Source organism: Arvicola amphibius, chromosome 2 (assembly GCF_903992535.2).
Source record: "Arvicola amphibius chromosome 2, mArvAmp1.2, whole genome shotgun sequence".
Lineage (NCBI taxonomy): Eukaryota > Metazoa > Chordata > Mammalia > Rodentia > Cricetidae > Arvicola > Arvicola amphibius.
The window spans coordinates 188,312,507-188,335,627 of NC_052048.2; the positions used below are offsets into that span (position 1 = coordinate 188,312,507).

The following is a 23,121-nucleotide window of genomic DNA, read 5'->3' on the forward strand; positions in this document are numbered from 1 at the left end:
CCTGGGAAGGGTAAATAGATAATATCTCTGGGTAATCTGGGGGGGATTTGTAGGGGAATGAGGGAGGAGAACATGAGACTATGAGACTGTCAAATTGGGGTTGGGATGGAAATGAAATGGTCAAATTGGGGTAGGGATGGAGAGGGAAAGCTTTGAAAGAAGTATCGTAATAGAGGGAACCATTACAGGGTTAGGGAGAAACCTGGTGCTAGGGAAATTCCAAGGAATCCACAAAGATGATCCCAGCTAATATTCTTAGTAATAGAGGAGAGGGTACCTGAACTGACCCTCTCCTATAATCAGATTTGTGACTGCCCTAATTGCTATCATAGAATCTTCATCCAGTAACTGATGGAAACAGATTTAGAGCTCCACAGCCAATCACATGGCAAAGCTCAGAGAGTTCAGTTGAAGAGAGGGAGGATTCATTAATGGTGATGAGAGCATACAGAGGGGACTCTCACATTACAGAAAGATGGGGTTGTCAAGATCATGATAGGGAAACCCACAGAGACAGCTCATGAAAGTTCATGGACTCTGGACTGACAACCGGCAAGCCTGTATGGTACCAAATCAGACCCTCTGCATGTGGTGACAGTTCTTTGGCTTGGTCTGTTTGTTGGGCCCCTGGCATTAGGACCAGGATCTATCCCTGGTACATGAGCTGGTTTTTGGAGCCCATTCCCCATGGTGGGATGCCTTACTCAGCCTTGATGCAGGGGGAAGGTTTTGTTCCGACGTTGGCTTGATGTGCCAGACTGTGTTGACTCCCATGGGAGGCCTTACTCTTTCTGAGGAGTAGATGGGGACTGGAATGTGAGGGGGGAAGGTTTGTGGGGGAAAGAGAGAGAAGGGGAGGAAGGGGAAGTGTGGATGGTATGTAAAATGGATAAAAATCTCAAATTAAAAAAATCACGGTAACATGACATTTCACTTTGCTGTAGAGGAGATTTTATTTCATTTTTGTCTGCATTGTGTCTATGAAACAAATTCAAAATTTAACAGGAAAAAGCTATGCAAAGTAATTTCCTGGCTAATGACATGAAATGAAAGGAAAACAAATATCTAAACTCCCACTAGTATCTAGAAATTTCTATTCCCCCTTCACGGGATGATGCAAGATGGATGGGAATGAATAAGTTATTTGGATCAAAGTTGAAAATGTCCTTATAAAATGGATTATAGACTCTGAGAGGTCTGTCTGGGCATGGAATGGGCCTCCAGAGTCTCCTCTTGTGATAAATTAATCCTCCCTAGTTGACTGGACTCCCAGGGAGAGGCTCAGCCAGGGAGAATTGGCACAGCCATATCTGATGGAAATGGCAAAAATCATAATGCCAACACAGCTCTTTGGCAAAGATCCAGCAAAGCTGAGCCACATGATGGCTGCCATGCCACCCCCGTTTTTAATCTCCACCTCTTGCATACTTGGGAGATTTTTAATATTTGTAAAATTTGGGGATATTGGACTGATGGAAAATTTCTTATGAATCATTTATGCCTTCTCCCAGGAATGATATTTCTAAGCTTCCCCAGGCCAGCCCTGAACATACCATTCCTTTAGTTTTATGAGACATCCTTATCTACTTGAAGGTCCTTTTTATGCCTCAGAGGTTGTAGCACACATAAAGAAGCCAGAGATCTCTTTATGAGACTGTGAGACATTTGGAAACATCTGTCCCTGTTATTACTCAGGAACAAGGTAAACTTTAAAAGGTCATCAAGATTTGGTGGGCTAGAGGAGTTAGTCACAGTTCAGATGGCAAACCTCTTCCCACTATAAACTCAAGCCATTATGTGTCATAAACAGCAACATTGTTAGATGAGCTGCAGTTACCTCTCTGTCCTACACAGAGGCTTATACTGATTGGCAGAGAAAGATGTAGAAAGATGGTTTAAAAATATTCTATAGAGATATAAAATATAAACACTGTATTATCCCAGAATTTGAAGAATAACTGCACCAGCTTTGGCGTGAGGCCATTTCTTGGGCACTCTGACCATTAAGAGTTAATAATACACTGCTTGGGAGGTGGCAGTATGCCTGGGATGGCTTGAAGCTTGTCTTGGTTTAATGTCCTTGTAACCACAAAAACAAGTAGTCTGAGATCATCCTGTCATAGGCCTCTAGATTCTTAAAAATTAGGTTATAGGGTTAATGAGTAAGAATGATTAAAAATGAAAACTCTGTTTATCACTGATATCAAAACTTAAGGAAAAAATGATTGGAAATGATAATTCTGTTCTGTTACACCCTATCAATGATGACTAAAAGATGAACAAGAGGAAGTGAAACACATGTCCAAAACCAAAAATGATATGGTCTGTGTTTTGGAATAACATGAATGTATCCCTACTTACCAAATTTTAGGCAGTCAGGGTAGTCAGTAACATTCTCCCGACCACCCCGGCCTGTCTCACTTTCTTCCCTTACCAACTCCTTTAATCCTCTGCTGGCACATGTTCAGAGCCAGGGGTGACTCCCAGCAGAGAATCTGTGTTTTGTCTACCAAGAGATGCTGAGAGAGTGTTTTTTTCTTGTATTTGTTTTTCCCCAAGCACCTTTAGGTCAGAAGAAGAAGAAACCAAAGTAGAATAATGGACAGTCATTTTCTGAACTCCATCACTGTTTCTAGATCTTTACCTATCGTAGTTAGGTTTTCTATTACAGTGAGTAGACACCATGACCACATCTACTCTTACAAAGGACAGACATTTAATTGGGCTGGCTTACATTTTTCAGACGTTTAGTCCATTAGCATCATGGCACAACATGGCAGCATGCAGGCAGACATGATACTGGCTACATCTTGATCCGACAGCAGCAGCAAGTGAACTGAGTGTCACACTGAGCAAAACTTGAACAAAAGAGATCTCAATGTCCACCCCTACAGTGACACATAATGTTCACCAAGGTCGCACCCACTCCAACAAAAGCCACACCTCTTAATAGTGCTATTTCCTCCTAGTCTAGGAGGGAGCAGAAATTATATTTAAACTACCACAGTAACTCCCTGGTATGGTATAAATATTCAGTGTATTGTAGAACCATCATCACTGTGTATTTCCCAATTCTCTCTCCTCTATATACTATTTAAGCTTTATTTTTCTCTTAAACTAGGATTTTGCCTATTTTTAGAAGCCCAAATTTTGAATTATAATTTCTTTTCTTTTGTGTATTATTTTTTCTTCATATAATATTCATGCTTTTTAATATGAATAAAAACTTGACTTATTTCAATAATTCATGGTATTAAAATTGTGCATTTTTATACCTACCCACAACTTTATGTTTTTTAAGTTGTTTCCATCTTTATGTTATACACCCATCTTTGTCAAAGTCCACGAGGAGCAATGATCTCCTAGGAATTTCACTGACGTTGTTTCTCAGTGACTTAAGCACATTGCAGAATAAAGCTATGAATGTATTAATAAGAAAATCATGGTATTTAACACCACCAAACATAATATATACAATGTGGCATCTAATAAAAGATTATAGTGTCACAAATAAGGAAGAAAATAGGACTCATCACTAGGGGAAAAATTAATCACTGGAAGCCAACTTATTTCTGATAAATTAGCTGACAGTGGCATTAAACAGTAAAAATGAAGCTCATGCCTTGACAGGTTGGCAAAAAGGAGGGAGACATTCAAGTTCCCAGGCAAAATTACAGAAATAAAATTTGTAGTGTCTGTAACAAGAAATAGGCGACTGGAAGCACGAGCAGACTGGATGCTGCATAAGTAAAGATCGATGAATTTGAAGATGATATTCATAAGGAAACACAAAGAAAATGAGAACAAGGTGTAAGTGAGCTGAATATAACTTCAAATGGTCAAATATGCAATCATAGATTCAGACATAAAATCCTGATATTTAAATTTCTTCAAAGACAAGCAGGCTGTCTACAACAATAATTCCAACCTTCTACCCTCCTCAGCTTTCCATTCCTTAGGCAGGTTGATTTTCCACTGCTTAGCGATTTCTACACTAATGGCAGGCACAGTCAGGCCTTCTAGGTATTTCCTTTGATCAAAGACTGTTTTTGCCCTGACCAGCCCCTTCCAAGAGAGCCAGACATATAATGACTAGTATGAAGTAACTTAGGTTTTATTCTGTTGTTTGATTTGGGGGGGGAGGGGACTTGTTTTCTTTGTTTCATTTTGAAAAATGAAGTTTTCTTCATGCACCTCGCTACCACAGAAAATATTTGAGATTATAGTAGGTAAAGGGTACTGGTAGCAATTGTGTGATATTTTCTGTCCTACCTCTGATGCTTGATTTTGGGAGGTCCAAACCTCTTTCAAAGCTGGTAGAGGTGCAGCTGCACAGCTGGTCACTAGAGGGCACTACAGAAGCACCGACACAGCTGTGGGCAGTACTTCAGAAGGTGGATGCAGAGTTGTAATATGCAGCACACAGTAGGGTAGCTGTTTAACCAGAAACAGTGCTGGCACAGGAGGTAGAAGGCAGGGGATAGCTAGTCAATCATCTTTGCACACCCATTGAGCATCACCACAGCAAGCAATGAGCTGTAACCTCTTCAATCCGAAACACCCTGGAGATAGCAAAAGAGAAGGGAGCAACTGCTTGAGAGGAAAGAAAGAGAATACTTCCCACCACCCAGCCATATTTATTCAGCACAGTTATCTCCCCTTCCACAAAGCAGGCTGAATTTTAAGGGGGAAGGGCTGAGCCAGCCGAGTATCCTAAGGACACAGACAGCCTATGGGAACCAACAAAATCACTGACCTCAGAACCTGACATCACAGGAATGAGCTGAAAGGAGGAGCTGACTCCTGCTTTCACCAGGGAGAGCAGCATGCTGAGGAGAAGGATGTGGGGCACTGCCCTCCCTGGCTCTGCCTGGGGCCCCAGCCTGCTCTGCTGTGTCACTGTCTTTCTCCTGGGAACAAGTGAGTCCTGAGCTCTGGGGGGACTGCTCCTGAGCTCCTCTACTGCTGCTGCACCCATGCTCTCTTCCTCTAGATGCTCACTCCTGTCTCCTGCCTCCCCAGGTTCAGCAAATCCCGGGGTCATCCAGTCTCCAAGACACATAATCAAAGCAAAGGGAGGAAAGTCCATTCTCAAATGTACTCCCATCTCTGGACATGCCAGTGTGTTTTGGTACCAGCAAACTCTGGGGAAGGAACTGACGTTCCTCGTTCAGCATTATGAAAAAAACAGAAAGAGAGAAAGGAAACATACCCAACCGATTCTCAGTTCAGCAGTTCCATGACTATCACTCTGAGATGAACATGAGCACCTTGCAGCTGGAGGACTCAGCTGTGTACTTCTGTGCCAGCTCACCACAGCCTCACAGAGTCACTGGCTTTCTGTCCTTTAATCTTTCTCCTCCCATTGGTGATGTACTAGAGAGGGCTGGGGAGGGAATACTGCACACTGTTCCTTGCTAAGACACAAGAATGCATTCATTCTCTACTAACCTCCTCTGCCTAGCTGAACTCATAGAGTTCTAAACCCTGCTGTGGGCTCCAAGACTCCAGAAGTTCTCATTTGTCTTCTAGTATTTTCCAGCTTCTAGTCAGTAGTAGAATGCTAATTCTATGTTGGGTGCTTGTGTGTTGGCATCAGCTAGATGCTTCATTACAAAGGCATATATTAGTGATCCATGTGTCAGTGAAGATTTCTACAAGTCAATTTACCGATAGAAATGGCAGCTTATGAAATTATCCAACTTTTCATGTATGAGATTATCAATACTAAGTTTGAATCCTATAACTCTTTGCTTTCAATATCAAAGTATGACTTTCCATGATATTCTCTGCTTTGGTGAAAAATACAGCAGCTTGTGAATGGATAACCTTAGGAAGACTAATTCCCTGCTCTCTGCAGTTTTTAATTGCAAAAACTAAAAAAAAACAAAGGAATTACCATGCCAGATTTCAATACATATTACTCTTTTTTATGTTATGGCTAGTTTACAAATAAATTATCAGAATATCTTGTTATAATGTATCAGTATCTTGGCTCAGCAATAAAACTGAGTTTGAATCAGCATTGAATCTGGATATTCATGTCATAGTCATCTTTTTGGCCTCTTTACATGTCTAAAATAGCAAAAGAAGAAGGTGTATTTTGCCTCAGTACTTCAAAGTTTTGGTTTATGATTCATGGTTTCCTGTGTTGTGGCAGAACAGGCCACCAGGAAGAATAGCAGAGTTGTGTTGCCCATCCCTTGACGGCCAAGAAGGAAAAGAAAGAAGAGAAGAGGAGAAGATAGAAGAGGAAAAGGAGGAAGAGCAGAGGACAAATGAGAAAGTGTGTGTGTGAGAGAGAGATCTTTTAACTTCCTTCCCCTGGTGACCTATATCCTCTTACAAGGCTCTGCTTTCCATAATAAATCTATGTATAGATTAGTTAATGGTGAAATAAAAGCCTCCGTGATCTAACCTTTCTCAAAGCCCTGCCTCTGAACATTGTGTAGACAAGTGATCCTTTAATGCATAAATCTTTGTGGAGTGCTTATCATCTAAACCAAATAAGCACTAGTTTTGCTTTGTAATATTGCAAACCTTACCTAATATAATTAACCATAGTAGATAAAGAACATTTTATTTATTTATTTTTATTGAAAATAGACTCTTTTTTCATATAGTACATCCCAACCACAGTTACCTCTCCCTCCAATTCTCCAAGCTTTCCCCTTCTCCAGATCTTTTCCCATGCCATTTAAGAGCAGGCTTCCAAGAGAAAACAATCAAACAGCACAAACAAGAGGAATAGAGGGAGGCGAAGCTGTAATTGGATTACTGTCTTAGAGAAAAATTATAATAATAATGATAATGATAATAATAATAATAAGAAGAAGAAGAAGAAGAGGGGGAGGGGAGGAAGGGGAGGAGAAGGAGGAGAAGGAAAAGGAGAAGGAGCATGAGGAGGAGTAAGAAAAGATAAGGCAGAAGTCCTCATATTAAGGTTGGACAAAGTAACACAATAGGAGGAAAAGAGTCTCAAGGGCAGACTAGAGTCCGACTGTGGAGGGTGGAGGCTGACTGAGAAGCCAAGGACAATGGCGCTGGGCTTTGATTCTTCTGCATGGATGGGCTCTGTGGGAGCCTTCTCAGCTTGGTTGATCACCTTCCTGGACCTGGGGGGGTCGGGAGGACCTTGGTTTTAACATAGAGTAGGGAACCCCGATGGCTCCTTGGCCTGGAGAGGAAGGGAGGGGGGTATGGGTGGAGGGGAGGGGAGAGAAGGGGAAGGAGGAGGGGTGGAGATGGAAATTTTTAAATATAAAAAAAAAAATAAACCAAAAAAGAGTCAGACAAACTCTCACTCCCACTGTTAGTAGACCACAAAACGTACTCACAAGGTACCTAGAACAGACCCATGCAGTCCCTTTGCTATTTCAGTCTCTGTGAGCTCATATGATTCCTGCTTAGTTGATTAGGTAGAATATGTTCTTCTGGTGTTCTCTATCTCTTTGACTTCTACAATGTTCCCTTACTATTTTCTGCACAGAGCTCAGATCACAAAGTGATGGAGGAGTGTCTATGTGTTACTTTCATTGTTAATAAAGAAAACTGCCTTGGCCCTTTAAGAGACAGAAAATTAGGTAGGTGGAGTAGACAGAACAGAATTGTGGGAACAAGGAAGTAGAGTTGGGGAGACGCTTCAGGCAGTCGCCATAGTGAGTCTCCATGCTGCTCCTCTCCGAGATGGACGCAGGTTAAGATCTCTCCTGGTAAGCCACATCTCGTGGTGCTACCCAGATTACTAAATATGGGTTAAAGGAAGATGTGAGAACTAACCAATAAGAGGCTGAAACTATGGGCCAGGCAGTGTTTAAAAGAATACAGTTTCCTTGTAATTATTTCGGGTAAAGCTAGCCGGTGGCCGGGTGGCGGGATGCAGCCCCGCCGTTCCTACTACAACAAAGAGGAGGAACCCTATGGAGAGCTCCAATTTAGTCTTTCCAAATAATGTCTGGCAATGGGTCAGCAACCACTCCCATCTACTGCCTGAGCAAACTTTCGTAATGACAAGGCTCCCATCTTTGAATATAGCAGAATATCACTTAGGAATCAGTTCCTCAATTTTTTTTATTAATGAAGAAGACTACCTAATATATAGAGCCATATTCAGTATATGTTATCAAATCATACAAGAATAAACAGGAATTACCACAAATGTCAACTTTTTTCATTGTCACTCAAAACAACCCATCAGCAGCTGAAGCGATGAGTCTTGAATTCAAACTTATCAGATAGGAAGATTTTTCTGAGGAATTACAAAGCAGAATGTGTGTGGAGCCTTGAACTTCCAGGAACTGTGTCAAACTACAGAAGAAAACTACGCCATATCAGAAAACCTTCCATGGGATTCACTCTAACAAATACCATTTCATTTGTTACCAGTGCATCTGAATTACTTGGGTTCTCTGCCGTTAAGTATGTCTATGGAGGATTCAGTTATTAATATTTACTTTTCTTCTCTTTGTCTTTTTGAAGATAGTCTTTCTCTCCTTTTTAGTTTTTATGATTTTAAGAAAATTTATGGTAACAACAAATTTACTTTGATGCTTATGGTAATGTATATTTGTTTACTCTCTGCATTGTGTTTATTTAATGAATTCACTGATTAACTTACAAAAAAGCTATGCAAGCTAATTGCATGCCTCTGGATATGAAATGAATGGACAGTGGATATCTAAAGTCCTACTGGTATCTAGAATCTTCTCTTTATTCTTACAGGCAGGGTTGTAGGGAGATGCAGGATGAGTAAGGAAGAATAAATGTTTAGAGTAAAACAGAAAATGTCCTTAGAAGATAGATGTTAACCACTGACAATTCTGTTTGAGTATAGGTCTTCAGTGTCATCTCCCTTGATACAACTTAATCCTCTCTGGTTGGCTGAACTTACAGGAAGAGGCTCACATGCCTTTTTTTTTTTTTTTTTTTTTGGAGATTCTGTCTTTTGTTGTTGACTGAGTCTTCTGTATCAACTGGTCCTTCAGCCATTCAGTCGCAAAGAGACATACAGAGGTCTACATTAATTATAAAGTGGTTGTTCTATTAGCTTAGACTTATTAACTCTTATAACTTACACCAACCCATAATTCTAGTCTGTATTAGCCACATGGCTTGGTATCTTTTATCAGCAAGGTATTTTCATCTTGCTTCCTCTGTGTCTGGGTGTTGAATGCAGACTGACCTCTTTTTCTTCCCAGAATTCTCTCGTTCTGATCGCCCCACCTATATTTCCTGTCTGGTCACGCTGCCTTTACTTCCTGCCTGACTACTGGCCAATCAGTGTTTTATTAAAATATACAAGTGACAGGATACAGACCATTGTCCCACAATACTTTGTCTACCAGGGAAGCTGAGAGGAAGATTTTTATTCACACTTATTTTTCACAAAGCACCTTTAATTCAGAAGAAGCAGAAACCAAATTAGCATACTGGACTGCTGTTTTCTGAATTCTATCACTGTTTTTATAGCTATAATCCTGTGGTATTTTATGCATATTCATTATGATATAGAACCATCATTACTATTTCCCCCAAATTTTTCACCTCTAAACACATTAAACAGTAGCTTTTTTTCCTTCTATACCCTATTCTGTATATTTTAGGAAGTCTATGCTTAAAATTATAATTTTCTCTTTGTATCTGATTTCTCTCACTTCACATAATATTTGGAACATTTTAATGTGTATAAGAACTTGACTTATTTAAATATTTCTTTGCATTAAAATTGTTCATTGTTTACCTTCCCATAAGTTTATGGATCTTTAAGTTGTGTCCACCTGTATATTTTATATATATCTTTGCAAAAGTCTGTAAAAAGCAACAGTGATTTGCTAGAAATGTACCTAGTTTTTATTTCTCGGTGACTTAGGTACATGGGAGAATAAAGCTATGAATGTATGAATTAGAAAACCACAGAATCTAAGACTGCCAAACATGAAGTATACAGTTTGGCATCTAATAAAAGATTACAGGTTTGCAAAGAAGGAAGAAAATAGGATTTGTCAGTAGGAGAAATCAATCACCAGAAAGCTACCTATTTCTGACAAATTTGCTGACAATGTCATTAAACAGTGTAACTGCAGCACATACCTTGACAGGTTGGTAGAAATGTGGGAGAAATGCCAAGTTTTCAAATAAAATTATAGAAATAAAATTGTAATATATGTTATAAGAAATAAGTGACTGCAAGTACCAGAAGATTGGATTTTAATGAATTTGAAGATGATGTTCATAAGGAAACACAGAGAAATGAGAACAAGGTATAATTGAGCTGAGGATATTGAAATGGTCAAAAGGCAAGCAGGATTCCAATGTAAAATTTTTATATTTACATAATTTCAAGATAAGCTAACTGTCTACAACAATATTTACAATGTTCTACCCTCCTCGGCATTCTCTTCATAAGACTGGTTTATGTTCTAACTGTTCAGGGGCTTCTTCATTGCTGGTGTCTGCAATCTGGCCTTCTAGGAATTTCCTTTGACCACAGACTGTTCTCCTCAAGTATAGTACTTTCCAAGGGTAGCTAACATCTAATGATGTACATCTCCCAGAAACACTGTGATGAGACTCGAATATATTATGTTGTGATTTTATTAGGTTTTTGGTTCTTTGTTTTTCTGCTTGTTTCTTCTTTTAAAAATTAGTTCCATGAATGCCTCTCTCACAACCATAGGAAAATTTGGGATTTTGGTAAGTAGCTGTATGAACAATTTGATGATGTTCTGGACCACAACAGGCAACTGATTTTGAGAGCTCCCACCCAGCCTCTACCAGAGTCAGTAGAGGTACAGACCATTAACCGCACAGCCATGTTTAGGACCTAGATGAGAATATCCTTTCTGGGATGGCCACGCCCTGTCCCCAGATTCTTCATATGGATGCTGTGCTGATCCTCTTTGTCTCTGCTTATGCTTTTGAGACCTTCCTTACCAGGGTAGGATTATAGAAGTTCTCCATCAAGATCTGACCAGGATGTGTGGCAACAGAAAGAAGGCTTTCAACTTCAATTTTATCTGTGTTGTCAGTAACTTAGATATGCTTTATAGGAAGGAACCTATACTACCTTTGAGTGAAGGTAAGTATTTCATGTCAGGAAACTTGTGACATGAGGTTCTGAATGAAGTACTTACATTTCCCTGGAAGCAAAACAAACCAGACCTGCACATTGTAAGGCAAGCAGCTCACCCACATTGCTGAAAGAGATTTTCTTTTGACAGGAATCACAGTGTGAGAATCTTAGGTTGTCCTCTAGAGTGTCTCCTGAAACAAAGGAAGATTATTTTTTTATATTGGTGAGGAAACACTGCGGCTCAAATCTAGATGTAGAACTTATGTCCCTGAATTGGTATGAGATAGCTCAAAACAATTGTTCAAATTGTAATGACCTCACATTGGTATTTTATAATCTTCCTGGGTGTCACACTGTCCTTGGAGCCAGAGATGACACTGAAGACTTATCTCAAATATTTAAGGCAAGGTAAAGAATTAGTAGAAACGTCACAGAATACTGCATGTTGCCAGCATGCAACTGAGACTGTATGAATAGTGAATAATAAAACAATGTAAAATAAGGAGTTTTATCATAGTAGAAAAAAAAGAAAACTAATATGTTAACTAAAAAAGAAAACATGTAAGTATAAATACAAAACAAAACTCAAATTCCTCAAATCTGAGTCGTAAATTTTAAAATATTGCTGTGTAATCCAACTATCCAATTATACTTGAAATTTGCTTGCTTCTGAAGGAAAGGGGTGTGGCATGCTAACTGTGCAGTTCAACATTTTCTGGAGAAACTGATATCACTAAGCCTCTGAGATCTGAGAGCCCCAGCTCTAGTTTCCATAAACATAACTGGAAGACATCAGTTCTTGCTTGGTCATGAAATGGACTTCAGGCTCCTCTGTGTAGCCTTGAGTCTCCCGTGTGCAAGTGAGTGCTGGACAGGACACAGGTGTGCTGTCCTGATCTGAATTCCTAGGCCTTCAGCTAAGATGACATCATCAGGCTCTGTCTTCTTCTATTACAGAACACATGGAGGCTGCAGTCACCCAAAGTCCAAGAAGCAAGGTGACAGTAACAGGAGGAAAGGTGGAACTAAGCTGTAACCAGACGGATAACCATGGCAACATGTACTGGTACCAGCAGGACTTGAGTCATGGACTGAGGCTGATCTATTACTCATATGGCGCTGGCAGCACTGAGATAGGAGATGTCCCTGATGGGTACAAGGTCACCAGACCAAGGACAGAGGACTTCTCTCTCATTCTGGAGAAGGCTTCCCCCTCTCAGACATCTGTGTACTTCTGTGCCAGCAGTGATACACATCAGTGTGTGGCTGCCTCCCCTCTGCACAGAAAGTAAACTAGGAAGTCAAGGTGCCCGTGTGCCCCAGGAAGTCTGTGCCTCTGTAGGAGTCCCTGGGCTCTGACAAACTAGGACATTTCAGCTTGGATCTCAGCCTCACTGATGTCCACTCTACCAGCTTTTCACGGCTGCTTGTTTCATCCCCACCCCTTGTTCTCCTTTCAGAGAGGAAGCTCAATCTTTAATTCAAGTCACAGTGACTCTTTCAACAATTTATGGTATTAAAATTGTACATTTTTCTACTTCTCCATCACTTTGTGAACATTCAAGTTGTGTCCATCTCTATGTTATATATGTATTTTTGCTAAAGTCTATGAGGATCAATGATCTGGTAGGAATTTCCAAGATATTTGTTTCTCAGTGACTTAAGCACATTGCAGAATAAAGCTAGGAATGTATTAATAAGAAAACCACAGATTCTACCGCTATCAAACATAAAATGTACAGTTTGGCATTTAATAAAATATTACAGCTTTGAAAGGAGGAAGGAAATAGGACTCGCCACTATGGGAAAAATCAGTCACTAGAAACCAAACCATTTCTGCCAAACTGGCTGAGAATGACATTAAACAGTGTAACTGCAGCACATACCGTAACAGGTTGGTCAGAATGGGGGAGACATGCAATGTTCCAAATCAAAATTATAGAGGTAAAAATTGTAGTATTTGTTATGAGAAGTAGCTGGCTGTTAGTATAAGTAGATAGGATGCTTCAGAAGGAAGGATGAATAAATTTGAAGATGATATTCATAAGGAAACACAGAAAAAAATGAGAACAGGATGTAAGTGAGCTGAGGATAACTTGAAATATTTTACAAGTGAGGATGCTGGTGTAAAATTTTAATTTCTTCAAAGTTAAGCTTTCTATAACAATAATCCCAGCATTCAACCCCTGTTGACTTTCTCTTCCTTATACTGTTCCCTCCCCGCCCCAAGTTCTCAGATGCTTCTCCACTGGCAGCATCCACAGTCAGCCTGTCATAAAAATTCTCTTAAAGTCAAAATATTTTGCCCAGATTCACTTCCTTCCAAAAGTTCTGACATCTAATGACTAGTGTATGTCTCCCTGAAACAGTATGATATGACTTAGACTTTTTCTCATTTTTTAGCAAGATGCCTTAATGCCTCTGTCACTGGCACAGACAATGTTTGAGATTTTGGTGGGTAAACCAGAAATGGCAACAACTCTCAATGTTTTCTGGTTGACAACTGAAGCCTGATGTTGAGCACCCAACCTCTCTCATAACCAGTGCAGGTAGAGCACAAACATTGCACACTTTGTCACTAGGGGGCACTGTGGATCCACCGAGTGAGCTGCTGCAGAGCTCTGGTGTGGAGGCCACAGCAGAATATATTAGCTGTGGAACCAGAAATAGTGTTGTCTCAGGAGGCACAGGGCAGGGGACAGGGGTTCAGTTATCTTTGCATACCTACTAAGCATCACACAGGTCCCCATGAGCTATCGCCTGGGAAATGCAAAACCTCCTGAAACTAGAAGAGAAGGAAGCAACTGCCTCAGAGGCGATCATGTAAAGGACTTCTCCAAGCTAGCCATATTTATTCAGCACAGACATTTCCCCTTACACTAAGCAGGCTGAGCCTAAAAGGGAAAGGGATGAGCCAACAGAGTATACCCAAGGGTACAGAGAGCCAATAGGAGCCAACGAGATCACTGACCTCAGAACCTGACATCACAGACAATGAGCTGAAAGGAGGAGCTGACTCCTGCTCTCACCAGGGAGAGCAGCATGCTGAGGAGAAGGATGTGGGGCACTGCCCTCCCTGGCTCTGCCTGGGGCCCCAGCCTGCTCTGCTGTGTCACTGTCTTTCTCCTGGGAACAAGTGAGTCCTGAGCTCTGGGGGGACTGCTCCTGAGCCCCTCTACTGCTGCTGCACCCTTGCTCTCTTCCTCTAGATGCTCACTCCTGTCTCCTGCCTCCCCAGGTTCAGCAAATCCCGGGGTCATCCAGTCTCCAAGACACGTAATCAAAGCAAAGGGAGGAAGGTCCATTCTCAAATGTATTCCCATCTCTGGACATGACAGTGTGGGCTGGTACCAGCAATCTCAGGTGAAGGAACTGAAGTTCCTCATTCAGTATTATGAAAAAATGGAAAGAGAGAAAGGAAACATCCCCAACCGATTCTCAGTCCAGCAGTTCGGTGACTATCACTCTGAGATGAACATGAGCTCCTTGCAGCTGGAGGACTCAGCTGTGTACTTCTGTGCCAGCTCACTACAGCCTTACAGAGTGACTGTCTTTCTGTCCCTTAATCTTCTTGTCCTGACTGATGATGTACTACCGAGGGATGGGGATATGCCACTCAGCCTTAGTCAAGGCCCAGAAATGTTTCTCGATCTTTACTAATCCTCTCACTGAGGATCTCCTGCTGAACTCATACAGAGATATCTAAACACTGGGGGTCTCAGTTCTCCAGATGCTCTCACATCTTTGCCTTCCAGCTCCTATAATACCTTCTAGCTCTTATCCAGTGGTAAGAACCTTACTCTCTGGTGGGGTGTGGCTATAGGGAATATGTTGTAAGACAAGGATAGACATTAACATATCCATTTTGTAGATGAAGATTTGTATATATCACTTCAATAGAAATCAATAGCTCATGAAATTTCCAACACTTGATGTTTATGAATATCAGCACAAGGATTGAAACTTGCATCTCTTTTCCTTCTGTGTCAAAGTTCTGACTTTCCTTGGTTTCTTCCATTTTTGGTGAAAATGTAGCAACTCACTATCTCTTTTGTAAAAAGACAAGCTAGGGTTAGTATGTGTATCTGTGGATGGGTATTTGTGACAGGTTACGATGTATATTATTAGCTATATAATATGTATTGTCTTCATTTAAAGAAGGGGTTACATTTTAAACAACAGAAAATTCATTATCCAACAATTCACTAATCAATTTTAAAGGAATATAAGGAGATATTTATATCTCTTCAATGAAATTGTAGTATTGGTAAGAGGACTAACGTTGCGGGTAGATTAGACCTTATTTCTGAAATGAACAAATTTCAAGTTCCCCACTCTTAATATCTAAGTCTATAGTAGAAAACATCTTTGTCTTGGACAGAGTCAATCATGGACAATGGCCTCCTTTGTTGGGAGCTGCTGGTCTCTGGAAACTAGTCAAGTTTTGGGCCCAGGTGAGAATATCCTCTCTGGGATGGTCATACCCTGTCCCATCTTCTTCATATGGATGCTGTGATGATCCCCTTTGTCTCTGCTTATGCTTTTGAGACTTTCCTTACCAGGGTAGGATTATAGAAATTCTCCATTAAGGTTCCACCAGGATGTGTGGCCATACAAATAAGGCTTTTACTTCAATATTATCTGTGGCGGCAGTAACTGAGATATACTTTGGAGGAAAGAATGTATACTCTCTTTGAATGAAGGTTAGTATTTCATGTTAGGAAACTAATGACATGAACTTTTGAATGAAGTACTTACATTTCCCTGGGAATCATGACAACCAGACTTGCACATTATGAGGCAAACATCTCACCCACATTGCTGAAGGGGACTTTGTTTTGACAGGAATCACAGCCAGAAAAGCTTAGGTCTCCTGAAGAAAAGGAGATTTGTTCTAATAGTGAGGACACACTGATGGACCAAGCACAGAATGTAGAACTTGTGTCTCTGAATTGGTATGAGATAGTTTAAAACAATTGTTCAAATTGTAATGACCTAAATTTTGGTGTTTTATAATCTCCCTGAGTGTCACACCGTCCTTGAAGCCATAGAGGGTACTGAAGATTTATTTTCAGTATTGAAGGCAATGTAAAGAATTTGTAGAAACTTCACAGAATATATCATGTTGCCAGCATACAACTGAGACTTTACAAACAGTAAATAATCAAGCAATGTAAGATATTTTAGCATAGTAGGAATAAAAAAAACCTAATATGTTAACTAAAATCAGAGAAAGAATTCATGTACATATAAATACAAAAAGCACAAATTCTTTAAATCTGAGCTGTAAGCTTTTGTATATCTTCTCTAAATACTGCTATCAAATTCATTTATTCTTGAAAGCTGCTTGCTTCTGGAGGAAAAGGGTGTGGGCTGTTAACTGTGCAGTTCAAGCATTTGTTGGAGACAGTGACATCACTAAGCCACTGAGAGCCCCAGCTCTAGATTTCACAAACAGGGCTGGAAGACATCAGATCTTGCTTTGGTCCTGAAATGGACTTCAGGCTCCTCTGTGTGACCTTGAGTCTCCTGTGTGCAAGTGAGTTCTGGACAGGACACAGGTGTGCTGTCCTTAACAGAATTCCCCAGTCTTTTAGCTAAGATGACATCATCAGGCTCTGTCTTCCTCTATTACAGAACACATGGAGGCTGCAGTCACCCAAAGTCCAAGAAGCAAGGTGACAGTAACAGGAGGAAAAGTGGAACTAACCTGTAACCAGACGGATAACCACAATTATATGTACTGGTACCGGCAGGACCTGGGTCATGGACTGAGGCTGATCCATTACTCATATGGTGCTGGCAGCACAGAGAACGGAGATGTCCCTGATGGGTACAAGGTCATCAGACCAAGGATAGAGGACTTCTCTCTCATTCTAGAGAAGGCTTCTCTGTCTCAGACAGCTGTGTACTTCTGTGCCAGCAGTGATACACATCAGTGTGCGGCTGCCTCCCCTCTGCACAGAAAGTAAACTAGGAAGTCAAGATGCCCGTGTGCCCCAGGAAGTCAGTGCCTCTGTAGGAGTCCCTGGGCTCTGACAAACTAGGGACATTTTTTCACCATGGGTCTCAGCCTCACTGATGTCCATTCTACCAGCTTTTCACGGCTGTTTGGCTCATCCCCACCCTTTGTTCTCCTTTCAGAGAGGAAAATGAATCTTTCTGTTTTGTGTTGCTCTAGTTTTTTTTTTTTGTCATAATTTTTCTGTGTAACTGTCTTGCCTCTCCTGGAACTCACTTTAAGACCAGATAGGCCAAAACCTCAAAGATATCTCTGCCCCTCTACTGCTAGGAATAAATGCCTGTGCTATTAATTCTATGACCAGGTGAAAAGGAATCGTTAATTGACGTCCTCATGACCCATTTGATAAGGTCATAGCTACCATCTCCTTCCCCGTGGCCTTTAGTGAACTCGTCAGCCATTTTACCAATCTATTATGTGATCTCTGTCCAGGCTGTGTCAACTCCATATGTCAGTAGCCAATAGCCCATTAGGTCCAATGTCATTCTCTTCACTTATCTCTATTACCATCCTTTATTCAGCCTTCCCAGGTTTTCCTCTCCAGATAAACATGTCTACCTTCCATTACTTCCTCATATGTACTTTGATATTTTCATCCCTAAAGATGCTCTCCTAGTACATTTCTTCTACTGTCAGGAGACACTTTGGAGTGGCTTCTGCCACAATCTTAACTTCAGCAGGTTCATATGGACTAGAATAGTTGCATGAGGATTAGACAAGTTGGGTAGAAGAAACAGAGATATGAAAGAGATACAGAGATATAGGGTAGTAAGGGGAGGGCAACTCAGTGAATACTGAATGCTGTGTTCACCAGGTTTGTTCATACACTTTCATACCCCAGAACAAAAGGGAGGAAGAAGGAAAAGACTGCTTTAACATGGTACAAAGGACAATCGGTGCATCCATTTACTCCAATACTTGAGACATCAAGCCATTAATTCTTGAGAAAAGTATTTGGTGCTTGGGGCAGTAAAAATACTCGAGACCAAGTATCCTGCAGGCTGCTACTCCCTAAGTCAAACCTCCTATTTCAAAAGAAGGAGAAGTATGCTTGAATTCTCTGATCTTTGGTCAGAGTGGAGAGGATCTATCTCTATGGACCATCTTAAAGTCTGAACACCAACTAAGCACAGCCTAGGTCAGACTGTGCAGCCACACTTTGTTGTCAACAGCTTTAAGCAAGTAAAATAAACTCAAACTCTCTGACCATTAGACAGGGTGCTCATATTTTTGGGCCTGCTCATTCTACTCTGAGGACACACCTTTTCCTCTTGTCCTGGATCTTGTCTTCCCATGAAAATCTACTTCAGGTTAGATTATTTTCTTTACCTTTGGAAGATGTTAACTTTATTACATTATTTCTTCCATTACACCTTTCTCTAGCTCCTCACATAATTTTCTCCTCTTTCTAGTTCTTGCCTTCTTATTCTGTTATTATTATTATTTTTACTTTTAGGAATGTCTGCTTGTGTTTGGTTAGCAGTTGTAGTACTTTAAATGTAGTTTCCCCTAGAAGCTCATAGGAAATTCTACTATTAGGAGGTATGGCTTTGTTGAAGTAGTATTAAATTGCCAAAAATCCTGGAGGAATTGTCATACCATTTTTCAGGCTCTATTATTCTTTTTCCATATCTTGATGAAATTACAAATGAAAGTATCAGATTCTCCGGTTGCAATATGTCACTAACATAGATCAGTGAGTAGAAAGCTGCAGGAAGCTGCCCATGCCACGTTGCATTTTACAAAATGGGCAGTAAAACTGAGTCAGCATTGTGTTTGGAGATTCATGTCATATAGTTACATTTATGATGTCATGACATGTCTGAGAAAATGAAGGAGTTAGAATTTGGATTTTGGCTCAATATTTCAAAGGTTTTTGTGGATGATTAATTGGACTTTCTGTTTGGGGGCCTGTAGTGTGGCAGAACAGAATGGCTGAGCTTCCTATCTCATGACAGCCTAGAAGGAAGAGAAGAGAGATCTTTAAATGCATGCCTCTATTGACCTATATCCCCCTATGAAATGCTGTTTTCAAAAATGGAAATTTCAAAAAGTATCACTCAATGTCCATTATAATACAAACCAGTTCATGTATTAAACATTGGTGGTATCAAAACCTTCATAATCTAATATATCTCAAAGTTCTTCCTCTGAACACAGTGTAGACAACTAAATCTTTAATATGTGAATTGTAGAAGAAATGCGTCTCATCTAAACTGAACAAGCACCATTTTGCTTTATATTATAGCCAACTTGCCTAATATAATTATTATCTAAGGTGGAAAAATATTTTGCAATAAAGGTTACCTGATAAATACAGTAACACTCTACCTAAATTTTCAAGTTACAGAGGAGTAAATAGCAATTTCCACAAACCATGACCTTTTTCACTTTTAACCAGAAATAAAGCATCAGCAGTTGAAGTGAAGAATCTTGAACTCAAACTTACCAGATAGCAACATTTTATAAAGAATTACCAAACAGAATGTGCACAGAGCTGTGTGCTACCAGGAACTGTGTTATATTAGATAAGAAAATTGCAACCACATGTAACAAACATAATTTATGCTAGTTGCTAATATATCGCAATTACTAGGGTTCTTTCCCTTTAAGTACCTTCATGGAGTATTGTTTACTTTAATTCAGTTGTGTAATTTTGAAGATATTCTCTGATTTTTCCTTTTTAATGAAAAATACCTGGTAATATAAAATTTTACTTTGACAGCTGGACAGGAGTGTATTTTTCTCTACTCTCTGCGCTGGGCCTATGAAATAAATTAAAAAAAATAAACAGGGGGAAAGCTATGGAAGCTAATTGCATTCTGCAGGAAAGGAAAATGCATATCTAAACACCTATTGGTATCTAGAAACTTCTCTTCCCTCTTTACAGGGTGATGCAGGCAAGTTGGGGACAAACAATTTGTTTTGAGAAAGTTGAAAATATCCTTACAAGATGGAAGACAGACTCTGAGAAGTCTGTCTGGGCCTGGTAAGGGCCTCCAGTGTCTCCTCCTGTGATAACTTAAATCCTTCCTGGTTGTCTGGTTCTCAGGGAGAGGTGCACATGCTTCTTTTGAAGAATCTATGTTTCGTCTACCAGGTGACGCTGAGAGAAACATTTTTCCATACTTGTTTTTTTTTTTTTCCCAAGCACCCATAGGTCAGAAGAAGCAGAAACGGAAGTAGCAAAATGGTCAGTTTTTAAAAATTCCGTCACTGTTTGTCTATCTGTAACTGTCTTAGTTAGGATTTCTACTGTTGTGAAGAGACAAAGGAACAGTATTTAATTGGGGTGCTTACATTTTCAGAGGTTTAGTCCATTGTTGCCATGGTGCTATGCTACCCAGTGACATGCAGTCAGACTAGGTGCTGGCTACACCTTGATCCAAAGACAACAGGAAGTGAACTGCCTGTCACACTGGGCCAAGCTTGAGCAAAGAAGACCTCAACCCTCACTCCCACAGTGACACACTTCCTCCAACAAGACCACACCTACTCCAATAAAAGCCACACTTCTTAATAGTACCACTTCCTATGAGTCCATGGGGCAGGGGGAATTACATTCAAGCCAACACAATAAGTCCCTGATATTTTATACATATTCACTGTGTTGTAAGAGCATCATCACTGTGAATTTCTCAGTGCGCTCTCCTATATTAACCCTTTATATATAACCCTTTAGACTTCCCCTAAACTCAGGATGTTGCCTACTTTTGGAAGTCAAATTTTCGAGTTATAATTTCTTTCTCTTCTGTGGATCATTTCTTTTCTTCACATAATATTTCATGTCTTTTTAAATGTGTATGTGAACTTGACTTAACTCAATAATTCATGATATTAAAATTGTACATTTTTCTTTCTACCTATTCATAACTTTATAGATTTTTAAGTTGTGACCATATCTGTGTTATATATATATATATATATATATATATATATATATATATATACTTTTGCCAAAGCCTACAAAGAGCAGCAATGATCTGCTATGAATTTCCTGATTCTTCCTTCTCAGTAACAAAAGCACATTGCAAAATAAAGCTATGAGAATACTCATAAGTAAGTCACATATCTAACACCGTCAAACATAAAATAAAATACAGTTTGACATCTAACAAAAGGTTATAGCTTTGCAAAGAAGAAAGAAAATAGGACTTATCACTAGGGGAACAATCAGTCCCTAGAAAGCAACCTGCAACCTGTTTCTGACGAATTGGGTGGCATTGACATTAAACAGTGTAAATGCAGCACGTAACTTAACAGGTCTGTAGAAATGAGGGAGACATTGAAAGTTCCCAATCAAAATTAAAGGTAAAAATTGTAGTGTCTGTGATGAAAAATAGCTGACTCTAATTAACAGAAGATCGGATGCTCCAGAAGGAAGGACTAATGGATTGTAAGATGATCTTCATAGGGAAACAGAGAAAATGAAAACATGGTATAAATTTAACTCCAGTCTAGGCCCCTCTCCAGGGCAGCTGACGTCAAACAACTAATCTGAAAAGATTTAGATTATAGTCTGTTGTGGATTATTTTTTTTTGTATGTTTTTCTTCATGCTTCTCTTGCTACCACAGGCAATACTTGAGATTTTGGCTGGTAAATAGGTGCTGGCAACAAACAATTCTATGTTTTCTGACATATTCCTGATGGCTGATTTTGCGAGTTTCTAGCCATAGCCAGTAGAGGTCTAATTCACTGACTGCACACTTGGTCACTAGAGGGCACTGTAGATCCACTGAGTGACATATGGCAGTGCTTCAGAAGGTGGATGCAGAGCTATAATAAGGAATCCACAGTAGGGTATTAATTGTGGAACAAGAAACAGTGCTAGCTCAGGAGGCAGAGCTCAGAGAACAGGGGATCAATCATCTTTGCACATAAATGGGCATCACCACAGGGAGCCATAAACTGTAGCCTTGGCAATCCAAAATACACTGGAGATAGGAAAACAGAAGGAAGCAACTGCCTCTGAAAAAGAATAAAAAGAACTTCCGCATATCCAATCGTAATTATTCAACACAGCTCTCTCCCCTTCCACTAAGCAGGCTGAGCCGAAAGGGGAAGAGCTGAGCCTATGGGAGCCAACAAGATCACTGACCTCAGAACCTGACATCACAGGAATGAGCTGAAAGGAGGAGCTGACTCCTGCTCTCACCAGGGAGAGCAGCATGCTGAGGAGAAGGATGTGGGGCACTGCCCTCCCTGGCTCTGCCTGGGGCCCCAGCCTGCTCTGCTGTGTCACTGTCTTTCTCCTGGGAACAAGTGAGTCCTGAGCTCTGGGGGGACTGCTCCTGAGCTCCTCTACTGCTGCTGCACCCATGCTCTCTTCCTCTAGATGCTCACTCCTGTCTCCTGCCTCCCCAGGTTCAGCAGATCCTGGGGTCATCCAGTCTCCAAGACACATAATCAAAGCAAAGGGAGGAAGGTCCATTCTCAAATGTACTCCCATCTCTGGACATGACGCTGTGTTCTGGTACCAGCAATCTCAGGGGAAGGAACTCAAGTTCCTCATTCGGCATTATCGAGAAATGGAGGGAGAGAAAGGAAACATCCCCAACCGATTCTCAGTCCAGCAGTTCAGTGACTATCACTCTGAGATGAACATGAGCGCCTTGCAGCTGGAGGACTCTGCTGTGTACTTGTGTGCCAGCTCCTCACAGCCTCACAGAGTCACAGACTTTCTGTCTCTTAATCTTCCTGTTCCACCTGGAGATGTAGTAGAGAGGGTTGGGTTGCCCTAGCCAAGGCACAAGGATATATTAATTCTTTACTAAGTCCCTCTGCCTAGCTGACCTCACACAGAGACATAAACCCCGTTGTGGGTTCCAAGTCTCCAAATGTTCTGGCATGTCTGCCAGTAGCTTCCCACTCCTAGCTAGTGGTAGGAAACTTACTCTGTGTTGGGTGCTTCTGTGTTGACATAAGGTACAAATCTCATTACAAAAGTATACTTTAGTGATCCATTTGTTATTGGAGATTTCTACAAGTCACTTTATAGGCAGAAATTGATAACTTATAAAATTATA

At 40.5% G+C, this 23,121-nt stretch overlaps 4 gene segments (V, D, J or C); all 4 read left to right on the plus strand.

The window, feature by feature from the left end:
* The first annotated feature begins 4,826 nt into the window (after positions 1-4,826).
* On the plus strand, positions 4,827-12,363 carry LOC119807387. The segment is given in 2 exon segments: positions 4,827-4,920; positions 12,029-12,363. Coding segments are annotated over 2 exon segments (429 nt in total).
* A 1,765-nt stretch (positions 12,364-14,128) lies between these two features.
* Positions 14,129-16,042, plus strand: LOC119807386. The segment is given in 3 exon segments: positions 14,129-14,207; positions 14,310-14,614; positions 15,917-16,042. Coding segments are annotated over 3 exon segments (510 nt in total).
* A 522-nt stretch (positions 16,043-16,564) lies between these two features.
* LOC119807385 lies at positions 16,565-17,043 on the plus strand. The segment is given in 2 exon segments: positions 16,565-16,610; positions 16,709-17,043. Coding segments are annotated over 2 exon segments (381 nt in total).
* Positions 17,044-22,265: 5,222 nt separating this feature from the next.
* LOC119807383 lies at positions 22,266-22,836 on the plus strand. The segment is given in 2 exon segments: positions 22,266-22,357; positions 22,460-22,836. Coding segments are annotated over 2 exon segments (456 nt in total).
* Positions 22,837-23,121: the final 285 nt, after the last annotated feature.